The 13,456-nt window shown below is 39.8% G+C and overlaps 1 protein-coding gene across 6 annotated transcripts in view; it reads left to right on the plus strand.

The window, feature by feature from the left end:
* The window catches only part of FIP1L1 (factor interacting with PAPOLA and CPSF1), a 46,979-nt gene extending 33,523 nt beyond the window's left edge, over positions 1–13,456 (plus strand). For 2 of the 6 annotated variants that reach the window (XM_075500067.1, XM_075500069.1), the window contains 4 exons: positions 2,752–2,847; positions 3,837–4,056; positions 12,262–12,399; positions 13,133–13,456. In XM_075500067.1, coding sequence (XP_075356182.1) covers positions 2,752–2,847; positions 3,837–4,056; positions 12,262–12,399; positions 13,133–13,280 — 602 coding nt within the window. In that variant the 3' untranslated portion in view covers positions 13,281–13,456. The remainder of the gene's footprint in view (positions 1–2,751; positions 2,848–3,836; positions 4,057–12,261; positions 12,400–13,132) is intronic. The other 4 variants (XM_075500070.1, XM_075500072.1, XM_075500068.1 and 1 more) reach the window with 3 other exon arrangements.

Genomic DNA, 13,456 nt, shown 5'->3' on the forward strand with positions numbered 1-13,456 from the left:
TGTAGGGAAAGTTCTATCCGGTTCTGGGGATACATCATGTTCCGCATAGATCAAATGTTCAGATAATGTATCTCCCAAATGTTCGTAAGTCTTTAGAGAGGGCATACAAAATGTCTTTGAATGGCTTGTAATTTCTTGAAGTTGGAGCATTTTATGGAGTAACAAGTGGTGCTTTGTTGACATTGAAAGGATCCCTATCAGTTATTAAGTGTTGAATTCTTGATGTGGGCAAACAGCTGCTTTATGCAAACTACTTTTTTAGCAATAATTGAAATGTGTTTGCTGAAGTTTTAGCAAAAAGGTAAAGCTGAGGCAGACAACTAAGATACCCAAGTGACTATTTTGCTGAAGCTTCAACATCTAAAGCCATGCAGAGTATCATAAGGAAAGCAGTCTTACAGTCATTAGTGTGTACATTGTGTCTAATATGTAGTCTCCGATTTAGGATGTTTTTCACTTTGGAATCTCTTTTGTTAGAATTTGCTGTTCTGTCAAGTATTGTCAGGGACACAAGAATATATCCAAGTTTTATGTTGACCTTCAGAGGTGATGGCATGCTTATGTTGTTGCAGTACCAATATTTGAAAGATGACTGTCATCGTGATCATGCCAACATTGAATTTGAACTTCTTCAGCAGGGTTAAAAAATTATGTTTGCCTTTGTATGGTTATGGATACCAAGGAGCACAGTCTGCTCCCATCTTCCTAGTCTGCTCCCATCTTGCCAGTGTATCTGGCATCCCTGTTGTGGCAAAAGCTTTCATATTTGTCGCACAAAGCGAATTGTCTGTCTCTAAGCTGTGCCTGTTACACGGATTTTTGGATCTGTAGAGGCTCAGTGGCATTTTATCACTGTTGTTCATCTCTTAGTGAAAGATGTTTTCCTGGCCAGCACCTTACTCTCACAGTCCCTGTCTCACAACGTGATTGCTGGCCAGTATTTCACCAGTGCTCTCCGTGCATCAGAACTTAGGTAAATTGAGGGCTCAGTGGCACAGTAGGGTACAGATGATAATTTTAATTAAGAAACGCTAATTATATTTATTTAATAGTTGCTTTGGATGATAGCACTGAATCTCCAGCCCGTTGTCTTCTTTGCCGGTCTGTATGTTTCATGGCTTTGTCAAAATTGCGGGGGAAGGTGAGCATATGGAACACATTGCAAAAAATGCCAATCGTGATTAAGGCTCTAGCCTTTCTCCTGCCTATTCAAGTTGCTAATCTCATTCCTTGGTGTCTTTTCCCTAGTGGTCAGGCATGTTTCCCACTGCAAGCCAGTTAGGGAGGTTGCATAGTAAAATAATACTCTTAACTTGTAGCTTCAAGAATATCTATTTTGTCTTTGTGCTCTTCCACTGCATCAATGCAGTTTCATCAATTTGCTCATAAATCCTTTCACAATTCAATGCTACCCTTGCCATCAGATCTTTGAATTTTATTGAGCTGTCAATATATGGCACTGCGTTTGGTCTGCCATTGAAGCGACTTGTATTGTATACTTGTTCGCTTTGTCCTCAAGCATACCCCTATTCTGAGCTCTAAATGGTCTTTATGCCTTATGAACTTGCAAAAAATTTAGCATTACAGAAACAGTTTGGGAGTCAGTATTTTTTGAGGTGCAAAGAAGATGTATTAATAGTTTGCCTGTGTTACCATGCAGCTTTAAATTTTTAAACCGTCTCCAAAACAGGACTTCAGTCTCCAAAACTATTGACTGTTCAAAGCTCCCTCTCTTCCTGTTTTAAAAATAAAATCAGAGTTAAACTTTGGAAGCATCTTTCTTTTTCTGGAAATTATTGGAATAGTCCTTGTAGAAATAGTAAAAGTGACAAATTACTTCATTCTAAGTGGTAAATGCAGAGCACCAATTCATAGTAGAAAGTAAGCTTCTTGTGTGTTGTGAATAATTACTGGTGAAAATCTACATACAAAAATGCGCAGAGTATCAAATAACTGGTTTCTCTCAGGTTATTGGGGTGGAAATGACATACTTCTGTCTGATGAGAATTACTGCAGATGTAAGGGAATAACCAAAATTTATCATAAAAGTTTATACTACCAGTAATAAGAATAATTGTTTTGTAGTATACGTTTAAAGTTAAACTTAAGTTTACACTTTAGATCAGAATATTCTGGCAGCCAGCGTATTCAAGTCTCGTAGACCATACGTATGTTGTTGACATAGTGGCAAGTCAAGGAAATTAGCAGTCTTTAAAGTCCAGCTGGTTTTTTGCTATTTCTGGCTGCTTTCCTTCGAAGAATTTCAGGTTTTGGCAGTATAATGAACAACATACTATTGTATTAGGGTATTTTTTTCTGTTAACTCCTCATTTTCTCTGTAGCCCTGAAGTGAAACGGTGTCAAGCATTTTGTTAGAGGCAAAACCTCGTATAAATGCTTTTTTTAAAGAATTGTAATGCTTTTCATTGCAAATGTATTTTAACAATGAAGTGTTTTTTTCCTGCTCCACTGCCTGCTGAAAAGTTCTTTTGTATTCCTCCTTTGGACGCTTGGCAAACTGCTGTCTTAAGCTTCTGCCAAAACTTTCTGGGGCAGGCATACCCTAGACGTTGTAGGCAAGGCTGTCTGAACATAGCTGTCAGGAGAAGCCACTTGTTTCATAACTCGACAGTATTAAATACAGCATCAGTAACGCACTTTACATTGTTCAGTGGATATTTATGTTAATTATATTATTAATGTCTCTTCATGACACCATGGAGTCAAGTGAATATTGTTCTCATATTATAGATAATGAAGTGGAACTCAAAACAAACGATTTATTGAAGGCTATGTTATCATTGGCTAGCAAAGCAGATAAGCAGAAAGTGGGAAGTCCTCTGTACTGTAAGTCCACTAGAGAGTGCTGTTTCCAGTTAAATACTACAGCCCTTATTTTTCATTAACGGGACACATTTAGGGGGCTTCTGGAGAGGGAGGGCAGGACAGAACAATTGGGACATTAAGAGTAGCAGTTATTTATTATATTGGAGTTGGCAGAAAGCAGTGGAGAAGCATGTCCCTTCTCTCTTCCCATTGCTGGTTAACTAAAAAGGTTGTGAGACAGTGTTGTGACTTCCTTCTTAACTTCTTAAGCATATCGTCCTTTAGGTTAAGATAATATGTTTAATTTTCTGAAACTATTATATTTTAGTGGTAATAGTGGCTGTGCTGAGTATCCCTTAGAAATGGTGTTTTACAAAGCATAAGTAAGAGCGTTAATTCTTCTCCCCAGAATGAATTTATATTTCTAAAGCTGCTGTTACATCTATAATCAGAAAAGTATGGCAAAGCACAGTATAGAAGAATTAATGAATGAGAACTTTGTAACTAACAGTTTAAATACAATGATTTTAAAGGACAAACCATAAACATAGTAGCATCTAAATATAAAGTTGGAAGCATGCTTTTTCCTTGTTTTTCTGAACTGTACTTTCAGAGCCACTGAGTTTCAAAGGCAGTTTTGTTTTCTGGTTGTTTTTGTTTTGTTGTTGCCCCTAAACAAAGCTCTTTGACCACATAAAATCAGATTATTTCAGCAAATCTTTGCACAATTTTTTTTTTTTCCCCCAAAGGGATTTAGACAGTCTTTGTGGTGTATATCCTGGTTCTGTACATCTTTATAACTAGTATTTGAATGAGTGCCAGAGGCCTTTATTAGCATCATGGAAAAAATGCAGACTTTGCTCAGAATTAACTTTAATGTGAAAGGGGAAGATTGAAAAATGTCGTTGGAGGAGGCTGATAAACGTCTGTGTTTTCATGCATAAGTAGTATTACAGTTTTCATATGGTATCTGATTTTGTTCTTTCTAATACCCACGTCTTTTTCTTTAGTCACCTTTCCGCACCTTGCAGGTTCTGCTCCTTCGTGGTCTAGTCTTATGGACACCAGCAAACAGTGGGATTACTATGCACGAAGAGAGAAGGACAGGGAACGTGAGAGAGAGCGATCCCGAGATCGGGACCGCGACCGGGACCGAGATAGAGATCGAGAACGTACCCGAGACAGGGAAAGGGACCGAGATCACAGTCCAACTCCAAGTGTGTTCAACAGGTTAGTAAAATGTCTTAAGCACACTGTAACTCTACTCAAAACCCTGTGTCTGTGTTAAATAGTGTACTTCAACATTAAAATTTCATGTTCAGCAGTATATTCCAAAGAGCTAGAGGGTGTGGCTTCCTCCCCTTCCCCCTTTTCTCTTGGAAATTATAATTAAGTTTCTAAATGTAAAACAGAACTGTAAAAACGACAATATACATCCAAACTGGTCATAGTGCTTTACAGGTTAAAGGTGTGATTTAAGCCCTGTGTATGAGTGAGATATCCAGCTGTCTTTGACATCAGTAGTTCTAGAAAAATCTATAGAAGTACTAAATGAATCTTAGTTGCCAATTCAGTGCTAAGAGCAATGTGGTGCAACATTTGACCTTAATTAATGGTGTTATTAGCTGCTAAAATAAAAATGGTGTTATTAGCTGCTAAAGTTTGGTCATTAGCACTGGCTGGATAATAATCTGTCCTATCTTTTTTAAAACTATTATTTCAAGGTCAAGAACTTTTTTTCATTTTCAGGCAGATGATGAAAATAATGACAGATAACTTTATTCAGCTTTCAACTCTCTAATTGCTTTAAAAAAAAGAAAAGAAAAAAAGCTGCAACTGTTCTGTGGTTCATGTGCACAAGTACAAAGCATTTAATGTTGAGCTCGCTATGACTCCGTAGAGCAGAGGTCTATTGGCTTGCTGATTTATCTGAATTTACTTTGCTCATTATTTGCTAAGTATTTTGGGGTAAACGTCCTGACGCTTTTCTCAGTGTTTTTTGTTAAGTTTCAATTTTTGCAGAATATATACGTTAGGCAGATTGTTTTTACCAGTGGTTTTACGCTGTGGGGAATGAGAGTGCCTGGAGTCAACATTACTTCAGTTGAGAGATGACATTTGTTGCATGATGATTGTTAGCTGAAGACCCAAACTGGGTGTAAGATAGGGGATTTTCTATCTATGCAGATGTGGTGATGTCCTCTCCTGTGTGCATGTGCTGTGTTCCAGGGTCAGTTTCTGAGAACTCAAGACCAATCTAAACATCTGTTTCTCAGACAGCTTGATTGAAGGCCAGAAAGAAGCCTGGTCATTCAAGGGTGCTTGAAATGAACCTTAATAGCTTCCAGGCCCAGAGAAATGTCTGTGCTGCTGCCAGAGTTATCTGTAAAAGAGGGGGAAGAGCAGGCCTCAACTTTTTTATGTGACTAAATTATCCACCATCTGTAGCAAAGCTGTTGCCACATAGCTGTGTAAGAAAATGGGAGGCCCTTAACTAGTGTAAGTTGGTTTGGGAGTCACAGAGAAGGTGGGAGAGGCTTAAGGCAGAACATGCAGACATAATTTTTTTTTAAGAAGGTTTATTTTCAATTCCATGCACTTAAGAAAATAAAATGAAATGAGCTATGAGGAAGCTAATGTGAACTACTTTAGCGACTGCACAGATGCATTACTTTTATTTAAATGCCCATTGTTTAAACTTAAGCAACACTGTGGTGAGATTTGGAGTAAGCATAATCTTTAGCTTTTTACTACTCAGAAATGACTGCTTTCTATGTTTTTAGTGGTTCTTTTCTAGATAAAAAGCCTGTATTTGTGCTATAGTGTTTCTTAAAATTGTAAGAAAATGGGAATTATTTTTATTCTGTTAGTATAACCAAGATGTGGTTTAAAAATTAACCTTCAGCTTTCTTTGTATTATATTCTGTCTTTACCCTGGTATCCTCAGGGTATTGTGCATTTTTACAATATATCTCACTCTGCCCCCTTGAGAAGATGCTGTTCTTTGTGAACTGTTGTCCCTTTTGCAAAGTCTATGTTTTCTTTTCTGTAACTTTGGAATTTGATTGATACCTTGCCATTTTGTGTTTCTTCCTTAGCAATTTAAAAAAAAAAAAAGCAAAAACCAACGACTATATTTCTAGGGTCTTGGAACCCAATAATCCCATGCAGCAGAGCAGACAAGGGTCTGTCTGGCTAGAAAACAGCTACAGGAAAGGACTTGGCATCCTGGTGGACAACAAATTGAATGGGACTCGGCACTCAGTGTGCAGTAAAGGTCAAAATGCATTGAGCTGCATTAAGAGTATAGCCTGTAGGGGGATAAGGCCATTATTCCCCTCTTATTTGGCACTTGATACCATGTGCAAAGTTCTGTGCCCAGTTTTGGGACCTGTGGTATGAAAAAGAAGACATTGACAGACTGGAGACTTCAGTGGAGGTCTGACAAGGTGGTTAGCAGAGCTAAGGGGTCGGAGTTCATTTATCTTGAAAGGAGAAGGATGAAGAGGGTTCTTAAAGGTGGTTTTCAACTACCTAATGGGTGGTTATAGAGAAGATAGAACCAGACTCTTTTTTAAAGGTGCACAGAGAAAGGACAAAAGGTAATAGTTAAAAGTCACAGCAAGGGAAATTCCCATTAGATGGGGGGGGAACAACACAAAAAGAGTGATCAGGTAGTAAGACAGGTTGTCCAGAGGGGTCACAGAATCTCCAGCCTTGGAGATACTCAAACCTTGACTAAACAAGTCCTTAAGCAACCTGACCAGACTTCTGAGTTATACCTTTTTTGTGGAGGGGGTTAGCCCGAGTGACCTCCAAGAAGTCCCTTCCAGCCTAAATCCTTCTGTCATTCTTTGTTGTAGGATTTTTGAATACATGGTAAAGTTTTTGAATACAGATATCAGAAGTTAGACATCTTTACCAAAGTGAGCTCTCCTGATTTGTGAAGTTAATAGCTTGTAGTCTGTTTTGAAAAAGTAACCAAAGTTGTAGAGAACTAAGATTTTATGGATTGGACTGTGTTAGGGCTTTTTTGCCAGGGAGGGCACGGGTAACCATGGGTCCTCTTCCACAGGTCAAAGATTGTAGTGCTCTCAAGGCTGTCCCTGGAAGGCTTTGATAACTGTAACGTAAGCCCAGATACAAAATGGGGAGGAGATCACTGGTGTAACATTGGGTACACAGCATTTATTCCTGTTCCTGAAAGCTCCCGACATACTGGACTTGGCAAACTGATTTTTTGCTTTACTTATAGAAAGGTTTTTTATTTTCAGACATAGTTACAAGCTGTCATGGTTCCTTAGTAGGTTGCCAAAATAAGGTTTAAAAAGGAGTGTCAATAATATTTTTAACCTTTTCTGGAGTGTTTTAAAATAGTTGTGTAACAGAGCAAATGCAGACTGTGGGTTAACGTTAAAAGGCTTTGAATCTCAGCTTTGAAACCGAGCTGTAAGTCTACAAGTAGCCATCTAATTTCTTATGGCAAGTGAGAAGGCAGTGTTAGACATTCAAATGTTAACTTTTTAATTAGATACTGATCATCAAAATGTTAGTTCTGGGAAGTAATACTGGATATTGGGAGTAAACTATATTTGAATTGGTTCTACCTTTTTCTATGCCTGCGAGCCTGCAGAAATGTAAGGCTCCTAAAATTGTGATGACTAGTGGCACTTTAAAGGTATGTTAGTACAGGAATCCCATGTCTAACAAAAATTTTCAGTTGTTGTTCAAATCAGACTTTACCTTTGGTTATAGCTTTTGGTAGATTTCAGGACCTAATTTTAATTTCATTTTTAACATTATACATTTTTTTTAATATTCTAAAATTGAGCTTTATATCTAGACTTCACCAGGTACATGCTGTCTTTATGGTGCTGCTTTATTACACACCAAGTTAAGACACTTCAAATGTAGATCAAATGAAGACTGTAATTCTGAACTGCAAAACTAACTGCTGTGTAAGCTAGGCTAGTCTCCTCTTCAGTATGACTTGTCCTAGAAACGAGCAGTTGATATCAACCTTCATCTTTCTGTGACATTTGATAAGAAAACTCTTCTAATTGTTGGTTTTACCCCTTTCCCTGAAGCCTTGAGTTAGTTTCTTGTGAGAAGAAATGCTCAGTAGAAAGTGACTTGGATTGTGAATGTCTCTCCTGCACTCCCCTCCTTCCCCTGATAGTAGAGTAGAAACTTGAGGGTAAAACAATGGTAAATGATCGATACAGATAGAAACAGGTTAAAGGCATAGGACTTCAGGTTTCAGCATTGTAAGATTTGGGATTTTATTTTCTCCCTTCCCCCCACTCCAACTGCTTTAGTTTACCTGTCTGGTTTTTATACATCTCAGTGGAGCAACTGAATTTATTTTCACACCCTGGACTATAACCTAGGGTGCCTTAAGCTGACTGTGGAGTAGTCTGATCAGAATTAATGTTCTGTGGCTATAATGCCTTTATTTTTTATAAGCTGATGTGTCTCTGCTGTAGGGTTTTCTTGTTGGAAAGACATGTTAGGTTTAACATAGTCTTTAAAAAAAGTGTTTAATGCAGTTGAATTTTGTTTTTTTCTTAAGAGGGGGACAATAGTTAAGAGAAGTGGTAGTGGCATGATGCCTGTGAGGGTGACTGAGCACTGGCACAGGTTGGCTGGAGAGGTTGTCAAGCCTCCATCCTTGGAGGTATCCAAAAGCCATCTGGACATGGTCCTGAGCAACTTGTGGTCCCGGTGGCCCTGCTTGAGCAGGGGTTTGGACCAGATGACCTCCAGTCATGCCTTCCAATCTCAACCATTCTGTGATTCTGTGATCTGTCACAAATGTACTTTACAGGATTCGATCAGCTTACTCTCAGATCTGTAGTTATAAGTAATGTTGTTATAAGTAAATGTTGTAAGATTTTATAACAATACAGGCACTAATCAATGCAGTCATATTACTCAGTGACAAACATAACTTTGAGTTCTTTAGTAATAGCTGTAGTTTTCTTGATTTTGATGGGTGAATATTTTTAATGTCCCTTAGAAAAACAGGATTTTCTGCAGGGTGTTTGATGCTTCTCTACAGTGTCTTAAATTGCTATTTTTAAAAATTTCCTTCATGATATAATCATACAGAGTTTCATAGAAAGACTAGTGCTGTTGCTTCAGGTATTCCCCCTTGTCTGAGTTTTCATGCATAGCTGTAATAATCACTAATGTAATGTCTTCAATTGGGAAATGGCCACAGGATCCAAGTTACGGCAGATAAAATTGTTTTGATCTAAGTTCTCACTGCTCCAGGACATGAGAAATCTCTTTAAGGTTGAGCTGTTCTCTTTGCATGATCTGTCTGATCTGTTCTGCTGCTGTCAGGGAGCTCAAGAAGAGACTTTCTTTTATGGTAAATGTTGTCAAAGATGGAAAGTGTGAAAGAAACACTTGGCTTTTGTCACCTTAATAGTATCTAAATTGTTAACTGTTTTAATTACTGCCTCAGAAAGCCTGGTCACATTGTGCCTTTCTTTAGGACTTGGTAGGGATCTTCCAAACTATGGTTATGAAGACTTCATGTGAGATATAAATAGTTACAGTAAGTTCATTTATATTGAAGTCTCATTGTTAAATGATACTGGACACTATATCTGGGTAGGATTTTCTTGGCAGAGAAATGATAAAATGAGCATGCCGCCTTAACCTATGCTAATGTAGCATTTGAGTGGTGTTGGCTAACTATAGATACTGCTCTCATCTTATTTTAGAATTTCACAAACTCTTAGAACTGCCCATTTCATCAAGTCAAAATGTGAAAATACGTTCTTAAGTAAAGCCTTTAAATTCTTGTATAGCCTCTAATATTTTGGGGTTTTTACCAGCATTGTGGCAGGGCAGCACTCTTGGTAATCCAAGAGAGGAGTGGAAGTAGAGACAGCATTGACACTGGAGAGAAATTAATTTTAAAAGCAACCCAAAACATTGAGTATATTTTACTGTTGGTCTGTTTGCACCTAGCTTTTCCTTTCTTGAAGCTGATGTAAGGAAATAGATCAACTGGACCAAAATTTAGTTTAATTTACTCAAATGGTATAATAGTCAAAAAGTGTGCTGATAAGTGTTGAGTGTTACACACGCTGATCTGAAAACATTACTAAAGTTTATGTAGGATTGTACTTGGTTCGCAGCTAGGTTTAAACTAACTGCTTGATAACTCCTTCCTGTATAAACTTAATGTGACACTGTTGTATTCTTTTTTTCCTTCCATTTTTATTGAACAATCCCCTTTCAAAATTGCATTAACCACAGAAGTCTAGTGTGTAAGGTTAAGAGCTTTAATGTCCTTTTACAGAATCACAGAATCATATAGGTTGGAAAAGACCTTTAAGATCATCGAGTCCAACCATAAACCTAACACTGCCAAGACCACCACTACACCATGTCCCTAAGCACCTCATCCAAATGTCCTTTAAATACCTCCAGGGATGGTGACTCAATCGCTTCCCTGGGCAGCCTGTTCTAATGCTTGATAACCCTTTCAGTGAAGAAAAATTTCCTAATGTCCAGTCTAAACCTCCCCTGGCGCAACTTGAGGCCATTTCCTCTTGTCCTATCGCTTGTTACCTGGGAGAAGAGACCGACTCCCACCTCACTACAACCTGTTTTCAGGTAGCTGTAGGGAGCAATAAGGTCTCCCCTGAGCCTCCTTTTCTCCAGGCTAAACAACCAGGAGCAGTTCCCTCAGCTGCTCCTCATCAGACTTCTCCTCCAGACCCTTCACCAGCTTTGTTGCCCTTCTCTGGACACACTCCAGCACCTCAATGTCTCTCTTGTAGTGAGGGGCCCAAAACTGAACACAGTATTTGAGGTGCGGCCTCACCAGTGCCAAGTACAGGGGCACGATCACTTCCCTACTCCTGCTGGCCACACTATTTTTGATACAAGCCAGGATGCCATTGGCCTTCTTGGCCACCTGGGCACACTGCTGGCTCATATTCAGGCGGCTGTCAACCAACATGCCCAGGTCCTTCTCTGCCAGGCAGCTTTCCAACCACTCTTCCCCAAGCCTGTAGCGTTGCATGGGGTTGCTGTGGCCCAAGTGCAGGACCTTGCACTTGGCCTTGTTAAACCTCATACAATTGACCTCGGCCCATCGATCCAGCCTGTCCAGGTCCCTCTGCAGAGCCTTCCTCCCCTCAAGCAGATCAACACTCCCACACAACTTGGTGTCATCTGCAAACTTACTGAGGGTGCACTCGATCCCTTCGTCCAGATCATTGATAAAGATATTAAACAGAACTGGCCCCAGCACAGAGCCCTGGGGAACACTGCTTGTGACCGGCCGTCAACTGGAGTAAACTCCATTCACCACCACTCTTTGGGCCCGGCCATCCAGCCAGTTCTTTACCCAGCGAAGAGTACACCCGTCCAAGCCATGAGCAGCCAGTTTCTCCAGGAGAATGCTGTGGGAGACTGTGTCAAAGGCTTTACTGAGGTCTAGGTAGACAACATCCACAGCCTTCCCCTCATCTACTAGGTGGGTCACCTTGTCGTAGAAGGAGATCAGGTTGGTCAAGCAGGACCTGCCTTTCCTGAACCCATGCTGGCTGGGCTTGATCCCGTGGTTATTCTCTACATGCCGTGTGATAGCACTCGGAATGATCTGCTCCATCAGCTTCCCTGGCACCGAGGTCAGGCTGACAGGCCTGTAGTTCCTCGGGTCCTCCTTCTGGCCCTTCTTGTAGATGGGTGTCACATTTGCTAACCTCCAGTCAACTGGGACCTCCCCAGTTAGCCAGGAGTGCTGGTAAATGATGGAAAGGGGCTTGGTGAGCACATCTGCCAGTTCCTTCAGTACCCTTGGGTGGATCCCATCCAGCCCCATAGACTTGTGAGTGTCTAAGTGGTGCAGCAGGTCACTAACCATTTCCCCCTGGATTATGGGGGCTCCATTCTGGTCCCCGTCCCTATCTTCTGACTCGGGGGGCTGGGTACCCAGAGAACAATTGGCCCTGCTATTAAAGACTGAGGCAAAGAAGGCATTAAGTACCTCAGCCTTTTCCTCATCCTTGGTCACTGTGTTCCCTCCCCCATCTACTAGGGGCTGGAGATTCTCCTTAGCTCTCCTTTTGCTGCTAATGTATTTGAAGAAGTGTTTTTTGTTGTCTTTTACAGCAGCAGCCAGACTGAGCTCTAGCTCAGCTTTGGCCCTTCTAATGTTCTCCCTGCACAGCCTCGCTACACCTTTGTAGTCCTCTTGACTTGCCTGCCCCTTCTTCCAGAGGTCATAGACTCTCCTCTTTTTCCTGAGTTCCATGTTTTAGCATACGTTGTGGATCTCATTTAGAAACCCAGAAGCAACATTAAGATTTTTTTTGTCATTTATGTTGAGAGTGTGTAAGAATTTCTTTTTTTGATATATATACTGCTTGGTGTTACTGTCCTGAAAAGATCTTCTTTTTCAATCAGTGATGAAGAACGATACAGATATAGAGACTATGCAGAAAGAGGCTATGACCGCCATAGAACAAGTAGAGAGAAAGAAGACCGACACAGAGACAGAAGACACAGAGAGAAAGAAGAGACTAGACACAAGTCATCTCGAAGGTTTGGTTTTTTTAATAGGATATGAAAGAGTTGACCAGTTTAAAAAAATAAACTTCTAAACAAACCCCGAACAAACTGGAGTTCTGTGGAAAGACTGTAAACATTTAGATTGACTACTTGGAACAAGTCTGCCACATAAAATGTGGACAGACAAAAACCAATGTTGGCCCCGGCTAACTTCATATTGAATGATATATGTGATAGTCTTAGCTGGTGAACAGAAATTATGAATTTGGGGAAAGAAGGGTAAAAATGGTGGGTCAGAAAGAGGTGGAGTGAAGCTGACATTCAGCAGCATTAACGTAAGAACTCAACAGTGATTCTTAGTAAGTAAAATAATCCTCTTGGTCACTTGATAGAAATTGTTCAACTTGATCCTTTTTAAGTTAGAAATCAAGGTTAAGTCCAGTGAATGGGGTCTATCAGAATGTTAAACCATTAAGGGATGCCAATAGGGACATGACATTATTAAAAGTATTGCTATTAGAATATGGGTTACAAATGTGAAAAATCATTCCAATTTCCCAACAAAAAGTACAAGATGGGTGGATGTATGTACCATTCCATGAAAAACTCAGTTTGGTGCTGACATCCAAATACTATATGGGTTAGAACAGGAGCAGGTGCGAGTTTTGAAATGTGAATACAAAGGCTGTTTTTTTGGTACTCTGTAATTAAATGGGGCCTGAAGTGTCATGCAATTGTTTGAGGTATTTTTTCTCTCTTTATTTAGTAACAGCAGACGTCGTCACGACAGTGAAGAAGGGGACAGCCACAGAAGGCACAAACACAAAAAATCCAAAAGAAGCAAAGAAGGAAAAGAAGCCAGCGGTGAACCTGCTCCTGAACAGGAAAACACTGAAGCTGCCCCTGTGGAATAGGCTTGTGTGATTTTTGCCTACTTGCATATATATTAGTGCCAGAAATAGATTACTATAAATCTTGTTATTTTTCTGGGTATTAAAATAATTTGCTCTTAATCTTGTTCTGTTAGTTTGAAATCAAAGGTTACTTTGGTTTTTTTTGACAATAAAAGAATGAATTTTTCATGTTAAGA

The sequence above is a fragment of the Mycteria americana genome, chromosome 4 (assembly GCF_035582795.1).
Source record: "Mycteria americana isolate JAX WOST 10 ecotype Jacksonville Zoo and Gardens chromosome 4, USCA_MyAme_1.0, whole genome shotgun sequence".
Lineage (NCBI taxonomy): Eukaryota > Metazoa > Chordata > Aves > Ciconiiformes > Ciconiidae > Mycteria > Mycteria americana.